Source organism: Piliocolobus tephrosceles, chromosome 6 (genome assembly GCF_002776525.5).
Source record: "Piliocolobus tephrosceles isolate RC106 chromosome 6, ASM277652v3, whole genome shotgun sequence".
In the NCBI taxonomy this organism is placed as follows: domain Eukaryota; kingdom Metazoa; phylum Chordata; class Mammalia; order Primates; family Cercopithecidae; genus Piliocolobus; species Piliocolobus tephrosceles.
Genome location: NC_045439.1, coordinates 138,235,062 through 138,252,640, shown reverse-complemented (window position 1 = coordinate 138,252,640; position 17,579 = coordinate 138,235,062). Strand labels below are relative to the sequence as shown.

Genomic DNA, 17,579 nt, shown 5'->3' with positions numbered 1-17,579 from the left:
TCGCACCACTGCACTCCAGCCTGGCAACAGAGGGAGACTCCATCTCCAAAAGAAAAACAAAAATCTTTTTTAGTGAATGGAAAGTTGGAAAAATTTCACCCAATCTTTTAATGAAGTGTGTCACCAAATGAAAGAACCTAATAGAAATGAACAAAAGGTAGTTGACTGAACTCATCTATCTTTGTAGTATACTTCATATATAAATGAGGCTGTTTGTGTGGCAAGTAGATGGAATAGTGAGTCTACTTTTTGTCAGGTGCATAGCTTTCATTTACAGTGGAGTCTTTAAGGTTAAACACTATTGGAATTATTTTTTATTTCACTCTACTTACCTCTGTTTTCTTTTACAGCATCCACCCGTTTTGTCAAGTGTGAAAAATGTCATCATTTTTTTGTTGTGCTATCTGAAGCAGACTCAAAGAAAAGCATAATTAAAGAACCTGAATCAGCAGCAGAAGCTGTAAAATTGGCATTCCAACAGAAACCACCACCTCCCCCTAAGAAGGTATAAGTCGTAAGCTCAGTCTTACAAGTATTCTATCTTGAAAAGATTCCATTGCTTCCCTTTCCCAAGTTTACATTAAATCCTAATACTAGTATCTGAACAAATATTATAGGTTCATAATATGGACCGTATGTGGCTAAATTGTTATTGCCTTTTGGAATTTAAATATGGGGTCTGTTGCTTTTTCCCATGTTATGATTACTGTATTTAGTAGCAGTGAAATGTAGCTAGATAATTATTAAAATGTTAACTTGTTAATACCAAGTTAATCTGAAATAATATCTTTACAATAGAGCAAGCAAGTTTTGATCTGTTTTTGTTCGTTTGGACCCTTAAATAACACTAGCCTAGGCTGGTCCACTTGACTAGCCTTAAAAAAAAAAAAAAACCCTATAATTATCTCCCTTAAATTGGTCTATTTTATGGTAAAACAGCCTTCAGTCTAACAATATAAGCGAGTAGTTTTTTCATAGCCAGTGTGCCAGGACTGCTCTGTATAGCACTGTGGCTTTGGTGGTGTGAACTCTTTTTAGAAGCCTCAGGCTGAGTATGATTTGGTCCTGTGAAACGTAACAGAATGTACCACCAGCTCCATTGGGTACTTGATGTGTGCTTTTTGAGAACTGGGAACCCTTGTACCCTGGCTGTGTGCCTTCTGGCTGTGTCTCAGTTGTTTGCACACTTAGATTATTTCTCTTTGCCTCAGTGTATCTTTCTTCTACTGTGTTTAGATAGCAGTGCATTTGTCTCTACTTCCAAATGTGCTGTGACAGATTTAATGTCATTGGTATAACTTGTAAGGAATAAAGATTTTTTTTTTTTTTTTTTTTTTGAGGCGGAGTCTCGCTCTGTCGCCCGGACTGGAGTGCAGTGGCCGGATCTCAGCTCACTGCAAGCTCCGTCTCCCGGGTTTACGCCATTCTTCTGCCTCAGCCTCCCGAGTAGCTGGGACGACAGGCGCCTGCCACCTCGCCCGTCTAGTTTTTGTATTTTTAGTAGAGACGGGGTTTCACCGTGTTAGCCAGGATGGTCTCGATCTCCTGACCTAGTGATCCGCCCGTCTCGGCCTCCCAAAGTGCTGGGATTACAGGCTTGAGCCACTGCGCCCGGCCAAGATGTTTAAAACTATAAAAAAATGTATATGGTCAACAACTAAAGAATTTGTCATTAAAAAAATGGAAAATATATTGGACTTTATATTCTGTACGAATTTGTGTAGACTTCAGACATCTGAGTTAAAATTCCAGGCAGTTTAACTATTTTCAGGAGTTTTTGAATTATTAATTTTTTAATCAGGGTTTCACTCTGTTGCCCAGGCTGGAGTGCAGTGGCCCACTCATGGTTCACCGTAGCCTTAACTTCCCTGGGCTCAAGTGATCCTCTCACTTCAGCCTCCACAGTAGCTGGGTGCAGGTGTGTGCCACCATGCCCAGCTAATTTCTGTAGAGACAGGGTTTCGCCTTGTTGTCCAGGCTGGTCTGCACCTCCTGGGCTCAAGTGATCCACCCACCTCAGCCTCCCAAAGTGCAGGGATTACAGGCGTGAGCCACCATGCCCGGCAGGAGTTGGTGAATATTAATTCACCAACCATTTCATTTCTATTCACTTTCTGGTGAATAAAAAATTTACCCCAGGTTCCAGGCTGTTGGCAATAACCAAGTGTAGAATAGAGCTTTAGCTACTGTTAAGAATAAAGTTTTTAGGGTTGAGCCCGGTGGCTCATGCCTATAATCCCAGCACTTTGGGAAGCCAAGGTAGAAGGATCACTTGAACCCCAGGAGTTCAAGACCAGCCTGGGCAACACAGTGAGACCCTGTCTCAAAAAAAGAAAAAAAAATGTATTTTTAGAAAATTAAAAAAAATAGTAAGAATACAGTTTTTAGGGTCTCATTTAGATAAATGAGTAGCTTTGAAGTTAATATCTAAGAAAAAACTAAATGTATTAAAACACATGGATACTGATAGTATAATGGCTTTTGATTATATAATGCCTGTTTCTGAAAAGGGTAGTTTTATAATATGTTATCTTTGTGAAGAATATTATTCATTTGATTGAGAGGTATAGATTTATTTTAATGATTTACATTAATGTTGATACTTTTAGACCCATGGTGGCATGTGTATGTATTCTAAGTTACTTTAAATTTAATTTTTTATTAAAAAGTAAAGATTGATAGCATTGTTTATAGAATAGAAATTAGCATAACACAGTCATACTTTGTTAAGCTAGAGAACAAATGAATTGTGTTTTTGTTCATTTAGTGTTTAGGGCCTCTGAATCATTGCTATATAATGTATTGTCATTTTGTTTTTAATGAGAGTCTTTATTCAGATTTAAAACTGTAAGCAAGTATGCTTACTATGTAACTTTTTAATGTGTGTTCTCTTATAATAGCTCATATTAAATTATTCATACCTAATCATTTTTCAGATTTATAACTACCTCGACAAGTATGTTGTTGGCCAGTCATTTGCTAAGAAGGTGCTTTCAGTTGCTGTGTACAATCATTATAAGAGAATATATAATAATATCCCAGCTAATCTGAGACAGCAAGCAGAGGTTGAGAAGCAGACATCATTAACACCAAGAGGTAGCGTTTTTGATAATTGACTTAAATAGAGATTGCTATGCTTAAAAGTAATCTTTATTTGTAACTCCTCAGTTTCTTCTTAAAATGTTTTTTATATAGTGCAGCATTTTTCAAAGTGCAGGTTACTCCCCATTAGTGGGTCATGAAATCATTTTGGTAGCTTGCCAACAGCATTTTAAAAAAATTTGATACCATCCTGGCTAACCCGGTGAAACCCTGTCTCTACTAAAAAAATACAAAAAACTAGCCAGGTGAGGTGGCGGGCGCCTATAGTCCCAGCTACTCGGGAGGCTGAAGCAGGAGAATGGTGTGAACCCGAAAGGCGGAGCTTGCAGTGAGCTGAGATCCGGCCACTGCACTCCAGTTTGGGCGACAGAGCGAGACTCTGTCTCAAAAAAAAAAAAAAAAAATTTGATAGATGTGAATAGAAAATACCAGAATACATTAACTTATAGTTAAGGTAAATATTATTTCTTAGGCCTGGCATGGTGACTTATGCCGGTAATCCCAGCACGTTTGGAGGCTGAGGTGGGGGGATCACTTGAGGTCAGGAGTTCGAGACCTGCCTGGCCTACATGGTGAAAGCCCGTCTCTACTAAAAATACAAAAATTAGCTGGGTGGGGTGGCATATGCCTGTAGTCCCAGCTACTTGGGAGGCTGAGGCAGGAGAATTGCTTGAATCTGGGAGGCAGAGGTTGCGGTGAGCCGAGATCACGCCACTGCACTCCAGCCTGGGCAACAAGACTCCATCTCAAAAAAAAAAAAAAGGAAAAAAAAAAAACCTTACATTTTCAGTTATATGTGCATGGGTTCTGAGTCACAAAGAAAATTCTACTTATTGAGGGTCTTAGTAAAAAATGTTTGAAAGCCACTGGGGTAGAGATTGAGACATCATTTTTGAATTATAGATTTCACCACAACTAGTTCCCCATGAATGGATCTTAGCAATGCTCTGTACAACTCGGTTCTCTTGGGTTCAGGATACAGAATTTCATTTGCCTGTGTCAGAGATATGTGGAGATGATAACTGTTAATATATCCAGCACCCGTTTTTCTTTGGGCCCTAGCTACAGAGTGTATTAAGGTTAAGGGCAAATTTGTAAGTGATTCAAAGTACAATTTCTATTAAGGGTAGATTTTAATATACCAGTACTGTATAATCTCAATTTACTATGGACAATAATGAGATATACTATGGACAATTTACTGAGAATATACTGTATAATCTCAATTTACTATGGACAATAATGTATATTAATAGAATGATTTTATTTAAAACAATTATGAATAGAGTAAATATAAATATTTAAATTTTTGTTTTGTTGGCCAGACAGCCCTGATTTCTGATTTAGGCCTACATTCCATCATTTTAGATTCTTTTAATTATCACTGTACAGTGTGAAGGAGTTCTGCTAAGTACTTAAATTTATAAATCTACATTATCTTCGATAGCCTTTAGTAGCAACTAAATGTATAATTTGTATCAATGAAGACACTTGTTCACTTTTTGAACTTACATCACCTAACTGCAAAATAGTTATGTGATGGTATCAGTTATTTTTAGAAAGTATAAATTATAACTAATGGAAGACTCAGAACCTTTTTTCTTTTTTTTCCAAGACAAGGTCTCGCTCTGTCACCCAGGCTAGATCGCAACTCACTGCAGCCTCAACTTCCCAGGCTCCAGTGACCCTCCCACCTCAACCTCCCAAGCAATCCACCTGCCTCAGCCTCCCAAAGTGCTGGGATTAATAGGCTTGAACTCCTGCGCCTGGCCTGCAATCTTCATTTTTATAAGGTCCAAATAGCACTGATAGTTATGTGGCAAAACTTTTTTGTTTTCTTCAGTCAATAAATAAATATTTAAGCTATTCTAAGTGCTGGAGGAGCAAATGGTTAGAATATTTATAGCATGAGGGGCTTAAACTCTTATTAAAGACTTATGTTATTGTACCCTTACAGTAGATATCAATTATATATTTGACAAATATGAATATTAGCAACTGGATAGCCATCTTTATGCATGGTTTTGTTTTAATACAGAAAAGATATAGCATATAGATTCTTAATATGAAAAGCTGAAAAATGTTAGTGAACACATCCTTTAACTATATTTGAAAGAGGACAGGAGGTGGGATACTCATTGTTTGTTCCCCCAAGGTAAACAAATATGTAATATTTTCATCCTCTTTCTTAGAGTTAGAAATAAGAAGACGGGAGGATGAGTACAGATTTACAAGTAAGTGACTTCAGGTCCTCCTCTGTAATCATTCTTCCTTTTGACATTTATTTCAGTGAAGTGTTTCAGCAGTAACAGTGATAGACATGTATGTATTTGCTTGTGTATTACCAAGAAAGATACATATTATCTAAATGTGTTTATGATACATGGTATAAATAACTTTGGAATAGTTTTTCATAACTAATTTTAATTTCTATATGTTTGGTTATTTTTTATTTTTTCTATCAAACTACAATTAGAGTTGGCCTGCTTCTTGTGGGTCACAGGAATTTGGGGGAGGCAGATTATCTTCTAGCTACTCTTTGCCAGAAACCACACTGTTTCTTTTTTGGTATTTATGAAACTTACAGTCTTACAAATTATAAGTAAGCCTTAATTCACTGTTTCTAGCCCTGGATTGCCCCTAAAAGCATCAGATGGTCCGATGGAGGGTGTGGAAGGACGTGATAGACCAAGGAGACTGGCCCTTCTGATGTCTTACACCTATTCCTTTGGACCTATTCCTTTGGAGGTGGAGTTAGTTGCTGCATTGAGGGTAGAGGTTCCAGGGGTGTCATAGAAAGATTCAATTATTTTAGTAATTGAAATAAAGAAAATTAGCTAAGTTTGATACTTTTACATTTGCCTTTGAACCAAGTAGTATTATATATCCACTGTTTGAAGTGTAATGTATATAGGATGAGCCATGAGAATATAACTTGTGTACCAACTTGGGCATGACATTTATCACATGTAATAACATTACATTATCCCCAATTATTTTTAAATTTGTGGAAATACTGATTATACCATGTATGGCAAAATTAAAAAATACAGTAAGTGCAGTAGAATTAGATTATATATAAGAATGTAAGATCTAAATAATAGCCTTTAGGTATATATGTAATTTATATTTCATAATGAAAAAATATATTCTGATATGCAGTCAAACCATACTCATAAATTGTGTTGATGGCTAGTGAAACTATACTAAATTAGTAAAGAAAGTCTGTAGTCCATATTTTGAAAGACATGTCATGTAATATATGTAGTGATTCAATGTTATTTAAATGTTAACAAGTAACAGTATTTAAGAACTTACATAAAATATTGACTTAGGAACAAATACTTCGAAAGCTTAAATTTATTGTCATGCAGTTTTGTTGTGTTTTATGTGGGATTTTAAGTTCTAAAGTTAGGTTGTTAACTAACACTGGCTGGGGGTGTTAGACCCTAACACTGGTCTAGGGTTTCGGACCAAAATCATGTACAATAAGATTAATTCTTGTAAGTCCCTTTGGAAGTAAAATTTTAGAGACCAACATACAGCTTTTAGGAGGACTGACACAATTGGCTTTTTTTCTCCATCTTTGGAATATAATGTTGTTTAAGTTGAGCACCAGATGAAATACTTCGTTTGCGTTTAAAGGCTATGTTGTGTGAATAATTAAACACTAGGGAAATGGTAATAATAATCGCAGATTCTTCTGTAACACTTATAAAACTATCTGCCAGGTATTGTTCTTAAGTGTTTTGCATATATTCATTTAATCTCCCCTAAACCCATGAGACAGAAACTATTATTTTTATCTCCATTTTAGAAATAAGAAAACTGAAACACGTAAATTTTAAGTAATTTATCCATGGCCACACAGCTGGTGAGCTCTGTGCAGCTAACTACTACACTAGCCTGCTTGCTCATGGTCCTGATTTTAGAGAGCTATGCTTACAAAGTGAGAGATGCACAAACAGGGACTAACTGAAAGAATCAGAGAGTTGTCTCAAGTTTACTGTAAGGCATATACTCGTAAAATGAGATGATAGACATCATCTGTACCATTTAAATTATTTCTTTTTTTAACTTAAATCATTAAGTAAGTTAAATACATAGATTACATGGTTCCACTGTAATTAATATGCCTCTTGCAATTTTGTTCAGTTACTCATCTAAATCGTGTGTGTGTGTGTGAGAGAGAGAGAGAGAGAGAGAGAGAGAGAATGAGTGAATGACAAGCACCTGCTGGCCTCGCTTATCCGAAGCTACATCTAAATCATTTTTCCCCTTTGGGCAGAGCTAAACTTAACCCAAGCCCCTTCCTATGTTATCATAATCGCTAACCAGATTTTGCTGAAATTTTAAAAAGTACTTTGCTAGTGACAATTTAATCCCATACAGCAGACTGGGTTTTCTTGGCTGATGTGGATTATAATGAGGCACAACATTGTGAATTATTCCCTAATTATTAACCCTCAAAGGTAGCACAGTTTAATCCAGATGTTTATGGAAAGCTTATTGTTTTTGATGAATAGAATAATGCTTTACCTTAAGTGTGAAGATAGTTTGAAAGTGACAGCCAGATGGAGTAGGACCATGATAATAGATATGTCTGCTGAACTATTATTCTGTCAGTTTAATTAAAATAATAATGCATTGGAAAGTCTGGTTTTCTTAATCAATTTCTTAGAAAATAAAATTTAGGCCAGGTGCGGTGACTCATGCCTGTAATCTCAGCACTTGGAGAGGCCGAGACAGGTGGATCACCTGAAGTCAGCAGTTCGAGATCAGCCTGGGCAACATGGCAAAACCCCATCTCTACTAATAATACAAAAATTAGCCAGGTGTGGTGGCATGTGCCTGTAATCCCAACTACTCAGGAGGCTGAGGCAGGAGAATCACTTGAACCCAGAAGGCGGAGGTTGCAGTGAGCTGAGATTGCACCACTGCACTCCAGCCTGGACAACAGAGAGAGACTCTTGTCTCAAAAAAAAAAAAAAGAAAAAGAAAAAAGAAAAGAGAAAAGAGAAGAAAAAAAAAGAAAAAGTAAAAATAAATTCAGAAAATATAAACAACTATGTTATGATGACAGGTACTCAAATGCTAAGAACCAAGAACAATCTGAATATTTACAAATCTGGATAATCTTTCCTTCAGCCAAGAGAAAGTGAGAATAAAGATTTATTTATTTTGTTTTGTTTTGTTTTATTTTATTTTATTTTATTTTTTTGAGATAGCGTCTTACTCTGTTGCCTAGGCTGGAGTGCAGTGGCGTGATCTTGGCTCACTGCAACCCCCACCTCCCGGGTTCAAGCTATTCTCCTGCCTCAGCTTCCCAAGTAGCTGGGACTATAGGCGTGTACCAGTACATCTGGCTAATTTTTGTATTTTTAGTAGAGACAGGGTTTCACCATGTTGGACAGGCTGTTCTTGAACTCCTGACCTCAGGTGATCCACCAGCCTTGCCTCCCAAAGTGCTGGGATTACAGGCTGAGCCACCATGCCCACCCTAAAGATTTATTTTTGTAGGAACCTGGCTGATCAACTGATACTTCACTAGCAGTGTCAGTCCCATGTAGTCATTAGCAGTGTTAGTCACATCTAGTTAAGAGTTACGTCTCTAATAAAGGAACTAGAAAGGTCCAGTACAGGTCCAATAAAATTAGAGATTTAGATAGGGCCAGAGATAGTGAGGTCTACCATATTTGGTTTCTCTAGTAGATTTATTGATTAGGAAACAGGAATATAAAATTTATATGACTTGCCCTTGATCATATGGGTTCTACTTAGAGACAAAGGAAGGTCCAGAGCTAAAGCTTTCTAACTCCTGGCTCTGCTCTTCCATTGCATTGCCTTCCCTTGGGTAAAGGAGTATTCTTACATATTTATGTAAATAGAGACAGTGAAAAAAATCGATTTCCCTTGCTTGAGGTTCTTTATATAATCATTGTGTGCTATATGTTTGTCACTAGATAATTTGAGATTTTTCTCCTTTGTAGGTAAGATAGAATGTCAAAATACTTAATTTTTCTATGTAGATGTTCAGTTTTAGATAAAAGTTTTTATGGGACATTTTCTTCAAGTAAATTCAAATGAATCTCAAGTAATTCCTTTGGCATTTTTTTTTCAGAATTGCTTCAGATTGCTGGAATTAGCCCACATGGTAATGCTTTAGGAGCATCAATGCAGCAACAGGTAAATCAACAAATACCTCAGGAAAAACGAGGAGGTGAAGTATTGGATTCTTCTCATGATGACATAAAACTTGAAAAAAGTAATATTTTGCTGCTTGGACCAACTGGGTCAGGTAAATAACTTGCTGAGAAAATTTACTACTCATTTTAAAAATCAGAATGTAAATGATTCTATAACCTATATCTTGTGATTGAAGTATTATGACTCTTGAGAAGAAAATCTAAGGCATACAAACTGAATTTGAGGCATTGGTGTTGCCCTTCAGACCAGTCCCTAACATCTTAACAGGAATAATAAAATAAAAAACAGCTATATCTAAAAAATAATAGACCAGATGTGGTGGCTCACACCTGTAATCCCAGCGTTTTGGGAGACAAAGGTAGGAAGATCACTTGAGACCAGGAGTTTGAGACCAGCCTGGGCAACATAGCAAGACTCTATCTCTATAAAAAAATAAAGTATTAGCTGGGTGTGGTAGCACGTGCCTGTACTCCCAGGACTCGGGAGGCTGAGTCAGGAGGATCACTTAAGCCCAGGCGATTGAGGCTGGAGTGAGCCATGATCACAGGCTGCACTCCAGTCTGGGTGACCCTGTCTCTAAAAAAAAAAATTAGCAGAAGAAAATGTAGCAATTGACAACTTTTTATTATATACTACTAAAATTTATTTTGCATTTTTATTGAAAAATTGTGTGCCAATATATTTTTAGTAAACTTTTAGTTAATGTTTCTATTTGTAGGTAAAACTCTGCTGGCACAAACCCTAGCTAAATGCCTTGATGTCCCTTTTGCTATCTGTGACTGTACAACTTTGACTCAGGCTGGATATGTAGGCGAGGATATTGAATCTGTGATTGCCAAACTACTCCAAGATGCCAATTATAATGTGGAAAAAGCACAACAAGGTATGTTTTCAGCATGATCTGTCCCTAGATTTAGTATATTGGGGAATCAGTCTAATATTAAGAGACAATACAATTCTTGTTTTGAGTCAAGGACTGAAATTCTGTAATTATATAAAAGTACCTTTGTTACATCATTTCTAGCATACTGATTTAAGGGCCACATAGTTTGCTTTGCCTTATTGTCACTAAGCTGGCTGGTAGGGTTAAAAGCAAGCCAAATTACTATCCCATTAGATCCTTAATACTATCATTGCTTTTCTTAACTCCCCTCAAGACTTCTAATGCTTAGATTAAGTTAGGACAGGGCAGGGGTAAGGGAGGACAGTACCAGATGACTCTAGAAACAGTTTAGCCTGTTGACCTACAGGATGTCATGGATGCTGTGTTGCTCCTTCATCTATCATCTATTCTTGTTTACAAGAAGAGCATGACAGCTTCCTGTTCAAATTTCTTTAAGACAAGAATATAGATGGGAAAGAGTAAGCTAAAGTTTTACTAACACTAGCACTGCAGATACCTCCCGCTTCCATACTATAAAGAATCCGTATACATTAGTGGGGCAAATCACTGTTGTCAAGGAGATTTTGTTACCATACGTAAATGTTATTCTGTAGAGCAGGTTACAAAGCAGTTGTACAAAATGATGGATGGGAGAAATAAAAGTGCATTTTTATAATGTCAGGCTATTGCATATGTTAAGTATGAAAGATCAAGTAACTTTGCTCTCTAGCTACCTAAGTCTTTTAAAGCTGAGGCTATCTTGTGTATATCTTTTCCATATTATAAATAGAATCCTCCTTAAATTATAGGAATTGTCTTTCTGGATGAAGTAGATAAGATTGGCAGTGTGCCAGGCATTCATCAGTTACGGGATGTAGGTGGAGAAGGCGTTCAGCAAGTAAGCAGTTGAATATTTTGTTCAAGCCCACTAAAAGGAAGGGAATACATCAACCTCCCAAATATTGTACGTTTGGTTTCACATTCAATTAGATTCTGTTTTGTTTATTTCTTCCACCCCCAAACTCCACATATCATTTTGAAGTAGTTTAGATCCTAAAAGAAAGTTGTTGACAATTTGAAATAGCAAATTACCTTGTTAGGAAATCTAAAATATTCTGAAGAACAGAAAAGATGAAATTTAATCTTTTTTTTTTTTTTTAATTCCTCAAAGGCCTAGTTAAACATTTCTAGAAGACTCTTGAAGAAAGTTATGATTCTAACTAGACATGAGTGAACTATGTACATGCTTCTTATTCCTTCCACTTAGTTAGAAAATAGGTATAAAATAATGTTTAATTCCTTGCAGAGCCATAATTGAAGTCACAGTGATCTATTGGCCAACTTTACCTTTTAATGGTAACTAATTATGACATAAACTATTAAAGAGTGAGGAAAATTGTTTCACTTTTTGACAGAGATATAGAAAGGTATAATCACACTTTGTGCTGGAAATTTTTTTTTATAAAAGCATCTCCAAATATAGGTAGTCTCAAAGTTTAATACTGTAAGTGGAATAGAATTATAATTTATATGAAAGACATATCTCAACTGTTTCCTAATTTTGAATGTTCCCACCGTGTTTGAACACCATTTTATACAGTCGTAATTCTGTGTTTATGTCAGAATTACATCTTTACTATCAAAAACAACCTGTGAGGTTGACTGTTTTCCTGAATTACAATGCATCAAGTTCTATAACCATTTCAAATAAGTGTATTATTAATGTGATAAATGCATTAGATTTTCTTGTTAGTTATAGAAATGTGGGAGTTTCATTAGTTATGTTCATTGACCATAATCACATACTGTTTTCCCCATTGAATCCCATTGTCTAAAGTGTAATAAATAATGCACTTGATATGGTGATGCTATAAATCATTTGTTTTTTATTTAGGGCTTATTAAAACTACTAGAAGGCACAATAGTCAATGTTCCAGAAAAGAATTCCCGAAAGCTCCGTGGAGAAACAGTACAAGTTGATACAACAAACATCCTGTTTGTTGCATCTGGTGCTTTCAATGGTTTAGACAGAATCATCAGCAGGAGGAAAAATGAAAAGGTAAGTTTTTCTGAGGGGTTACTAGAAGGATAGAGAGCATTTAAAGGATGTACACTCAGTTTCCATTCTCATATCTGCACGCTACCAGTCATAGTTTTAATTATAAGAGTTGAGTTTTCTTAGAGCATATCAGAAATACACAGGGAAGGGTGTGGTGACTCACACGCCTGTAATCCCAGTTCTTTGGGAGGCCAGGGCGGGCAGATTGCTTGAGCTCAGGAGTTCAAGACCAGCCCGACCAACATGAAACCCTGTCTCTAGTAAAGATACAAAAAATTATCCTATAGTGGGCACCTATAATCCCAGCTACTCAGGAGGCTGAGGCAGGAGAATCACTTGAACCTGGGAGGTGGAGGTTGCAGTGAGCTGAGATCACGCCACTGCACTCCAGCCTAGGCGATAGAGGGAGACTCCATCTCAAAAAAAAAAAAACAAAAGTATACAGTAAGTCCTCACTTAACGTCATCCCATAGGTTCTTGGAAACTGCAACTTTAAGCGAAATGACATGTAACAGACTAATTTTTCCTCATCAGTTTCATAAGGAAATTATGTTGAACAAAATGACATTATTGGAGGACATGTTGTATGTAGTTTCATTTAAAGTTGCAGTTTCCAAGAACCTATCAACGATGTTAAGTGAGGACTTAGTGTATTTCTAGTTTTTTAAAACTTTAGAGTAGGCTGGGCGCGGTGGCTCACGCCTATCATCCTAGCACTTTGGGAGGCCGAGGTGGGTGGATCATGAGGTCAGGAGATCGAGACCATCCTGGCTAATATGGTGAAACCCTGTCTCCACTAAAAATGCAAATGTTAGCCAGGCGTGGTGGCAGGCGCCTGTAATCCCAACTACTCGAGAGGCTGAGGCAGGGGAGTCACTTGAACCCAGGAGGCGGAGGTTGCAGTGAGCTGAGATTGTGCCACTGAGCCACTGCACTCTAGCCTTGGTGACACAGCAAGACTCTGTTTCAAAAATTAAAAAATAAAAATCAAACAACTTCAGAGTAGTAAATTGAAAGATTTCTAAATATCATCTATATATGGACTTTGCTTTTTTTTTTTTTTTTTTTTTTTTTTTTTTGGAGATGGAATCTCGCTTGTCACCAGGTTGGAGTGCAGTGGTGTGATCCCGGCTCACTGCAACCTCCGTCTGCTGGGTTCAAGCGATTCTTGTGTCTCTGCCTTATTAGTAGCTGGGATTACAGGCACGCGCCACCACACCCAGCTAATTTTTGTATTTTTAGTAGAGACGAGGTTTCACCATGTTGGCAAGGATGGTGTTGATCTCCTGACCTCGTGATCCACCCACCTCGGCCTCCCAAAATTCTAGGATTACAGGCATAAGCCACCACACCTAGCCTGTATGGGCATTTTAAAAGTGTAACTTGATGAGTTCAATTTAATATTTTATCTGGGGAGTTCATTATTGAAGGTCGTTGCTGCATCAGTACAATTTCTATTCATTCCCCCTGCCCAATTCACTGGTGCCCAGTAAAGTTTATCTCCATTGCCTTTGCTCATAGAGTTTACCATAGATCATTGCTGATGTTCACCAGTGGAGGGGAGCATTTTGGCAGATACGGGAAGGATTATGATTCCACCTAGTGTTATAGGTGTTTCTTCTTATAACCCCTGCTTTTAATTGAGACTGGGACTTGTTTCTTCATATCATCATAGTACATGCCCAGTACTTATTTTTTGATTGAGTACAACAAAATGTAATGTCAGCATAGTGACAGGAAGCCCAGAAAACACCTGTATTTTCCATGGTTTTGTAGTTTGCATAATAGCACAAATGATCACTTTTATATTACATAACATTCTGTTTGAAATCTTCATGTTATAGATCAGCTGTGTGCTATATTGCTTGCTGTAAGTCTTCTTGGCCTTGAATGTACTAGTTTAAGTAATAGGTTAGTAGTAGTAAAAAATCATAATCATAATCATAATGCTGCTAATGGTGTGGTTGTCCATGGTAGTTCCTTTGCCTAGCCTAGGTGAGGAAATACTTTTAAAAATACTAACCGTGCCACGTAATTACTGTTAGTCCTCAGTACCAGGCCTTTTTCAGCATGGATATGGTTAGATTTTTATTTTTCTGCTAATTTATGCAAAATTTCAATAGCAGCCAAAACATAGTATGAAAATTTGTTTTTTGTGTCATTGAAATACTGCATAAACCAGCCTAACAAATTAGAAAGAAGAAATTATTTCTTTGGGGGTTTGTGTGTGAGAGAGAGAACCTTGTATTTGAAACTCTGTAACTAAAAGCAAAGACCATGTTCTAATATTTATTTATAATTAATATTTCATACTTCCAAAAAGGATTTGAAGCTAGAAACAGTAGGACAGAAGGTTTGAAAGTAATGTCAGAAAAAGAATCAGAAGTACACAGAAGGAAGGTTTAAGTTGTAATTCTGATTTGTTGAGAATTAGGTCACTCCATTTAGCTGTGAACTTTATTAATGAAAATTAGGGGAGCAATCATAGGCTCTAGTTCTTATTACTTTGACTGAAGCAAGCTCTATATGCCTTCCATATGCTTTAGTTCTTACTACCTGGCCCCACCTCCTAATAATACACAGGATTTCAACATACAAATTTGGGGACACTTAAATATTCAGTCCATTGCAGACAGAGTTTTTGAGACAGAGTCTTGCTCTGTTGCCCAGGCTGGAGTGCAGTGGTGTGATCTCAGCTCATTGCAACCTCCACGACTCTGAGGTTCAAGCAATCCTCCTGCCTCGGCCTCCCGAGCAGCCGGGATTATAGGTGAACACCACCATGCCCAGCTACTTTTTGTATTTTTAGTAGAGACATGGTTTCACCATGTTGGCCAGGCTGGTCTCAAGCTCCTGACCTCAACTGATTAGCCTGCCTCAGCCTCCCAAAGTGCTGAGATTATAGGCATTAGCCACCGTGTCCAGCCTGCAAACAGATTTTTAGCTTAGGCTATGTTTGCACATATCTTGTACTTCTCTTGTTCTTTTGACAAAAGCTATATGACATGACAAAATTAAGCTTTCTGAGAATTGCCTGGAGTACAGTTCGTTTATGTTGACTGAAACAAAATCTATATGCCTTTATATACCCAATCTTGTTCAGCAAAGTTAGCGTTCATTTTATTTTTTATGTTTTTGAGGACTCTAGCTTTGCAAAAGTTAGCATTCTTGTTTGATGTCATTCTTACATTTTTGTAAAATCTAAATTATTCTAACTATATATGTAGACTAAATCATGATTTTAGAAGAATCATGATTTAGCAGTGACTTAAGACACTTAACAGATAATTTTCTCATTAGGCTGCTTGTACCTCCATATTTATAGTTTTTATATCTTTTGGAAACCACACTCATCTAGAAGTCTTGAATAAACCCTGCAACCTTATTTTTTGAGTTCTAAGGGACTCCCTTTGTAGTTATTGTATGCTTTTATTAGAATTCATTCTTTGAGGGTTGGTTATTACATAGCAGTTAGGTTCTCAATTCTGAAGGCAGACAGGACAGACCTGAGTTCAAATTCTGGCTTTGCCACTTACAGCAATAAGATTTTGGTCAAGATATTTAACCTCTCAGCCTGTTTTTTTCCTTTGTAAAATGTAAATGATAATAAAACCTTCTTCATAGAGTTGTTACAAAGATCATATGAAATATGTATGAAAAGTACTTAATACACTATCATTTGATTCTACTATTTATAATATGCATCGTTTCTTTGGCAGTATCTTGGATTTGGAACACCATCTAATCTGGGAAAAGGCAGAAGGGCTGCAGCTGCTGCAGACCTTGCTAATCGAAGTGGGGAATCAAATACTCACCAAGACATTGAAGAAAAAGATCGGTTATTGCGTCATGTGGAAGCCAGAGATCTGATTGAGTTTGGCATGATTCCTGAGTTTGTGGGACGGTTGCCTGTGGTGGTTCCATTGCATAGCCTAGATGAGAAAACACTTGTACAAATACTAACTGAGCCACGAAATGCTGTTATTCCTCAGTACCAGGCCTTATTCAGCATGGATAAGGTTAGATTTTTATTTTTTGTACTTAGTTATTTTCTTGCTATTGAAATTCTACATAAATTAACCTAACAACAAAAACAAATTCTGCTCATCTAGAATACCAGCCTATTCCTTACTAAATATGGATCTAGGAATCAAGGAAGGCATATTGTATTATGTTAGAATTTAGGAGTTGTTTTTATTTCTTCTGAATTAAAACCATCGTTATAGCCTAAAGCCCAAGAAAAATAATGCCATTAGCCTACCTCAGTATCTCCAAGCCAGACATACAGGATTGTCCTTTCAGTCTTGATATTCTAAATGCTTTTGTTGTGACATACTATATGTATTTTTATATTCTTTTGCCAAAATAGAGTTTTATTAATCCCACATATACGTCTCTGTAGCAAACACCTAGCCCACATACTCAATGGATAACAAATGGTTTGGGTTTTGTGAACTTTGTGTCTCTAAATATCAGTCTCCTCTTCTCTATTGCCACTGCCTCAAGTCAAGCCCCTTTGTTATTATTCACCTTGACTCATGCATTTAATTCCTAATTGATCTGCCTGTCTCATGTCTGTCTGTGACTACCACCACCAAAATATCAGTGTCTTCCTCTTTACTTCTAGAATGGATCATTGGGCACAGTGCCCAACAAATAGATATTAAGTTCTTAAATATTTATTGAATGATTAAAGACAAGGCTAATGTTTTTACTCCCTTGCTTAAAATCCTCCAGTGGTTCCTTAGTCTTATTTAGATGCCTCCCCCTTTGCTGCTCCCTTAGCTCCATGTGCATACACTGGACTATAAATGCTAGTTTGCTAATCTGTCATCTGTCATCACACAATAGACTAAGTTGCTTGGCAAAGATGATGTTTATTCATCATTAAATCCCTAGTATGTAACACACAGAGGTTTGGTAAATGTTGAAAAAAATCCTAGGGAGTATGTTAATCTAGAAAACATCTTCAAGCTTCAGAACAAACTTGCAATTCATAATACTGATACTGTCATGGGTTAATTGATAGAAACAAGTGCTTCTTGAAGGCAGAGTTCCAAAACACCATGAATTGTGCCCCTCACTTAATGGTACATTTTCTGGAGGTAAAAATTAACAATATAATTTATTTTTAATGTATTTGTAGTGTGAACTGAATGTTACTGAGGATGCTTTGAAAGCTATAGCCAGATTGGCACTAGAACGAAAAACAGGTGCACGAGGCCTTCGGTCCATAATGGTGAGTTGGCATTATTTTCTGAAAACAATTATTTCTTGGTCTGAGTTTTGAGTATATTAAGCTTCCTTGTTTTCTTTTGGAAAACATAC

The 17,579-nt window shown here is 36.9% G+C and overlaps 1 protein-coding gene across 2 annotated transcripts in view; it reads left to right on the top strand.

Annotated features, from left to right (window-relative positions):
- The window catches only part of CLPX (caseinolytic mitochondrial matrix peptidase chaperone subunit X), a 34,610-nt gene extending 17,064 nt beyond the window's left edge, over positions 1-17,546 (top strand). The window contains exons 4-12 of one of the 2 annotated variants that reach the window (XM_026455439.1): positions 351-505; positions 2,937-3,096; positions 5,295-5,336; positions 9,224-9,400; positions 10,028-10,192; positions 11,002-11,090; positions 12,087-12,251; positions 15,971-16,270; positions 17,398-17,546. In XM_026455439.1, the coding sequence (XP_026311224.1) occupies positions 351-505; positions 2,937-3,096; positions 5,295-5,336; positions 9,224-9,400; positions 10,028-10,192; positions 11,002-11,090; positions 12,087-12,251; positions 15,971-16,270; positions 17,398-17,541 (1,397 nt within the window). In that variant the 3' untranslated portion in view covers positions 17,542-17,546. The remainder of the gene's footprint in view (positions 1-350; positions 506-2,936; positions 3,097-5,294; positions 5,337-9,223; positions 9,401-10,027; positions 10,193-11,001; positions 11,091-12,086; positions 12,252-15,970; positions 16,271-17,397) is intronic. The other variant, XM_026455440.1, reaches the window with a different exon arrangement.
- Positions 17,547-17,579: the final 33 nt, after the last annotated feature.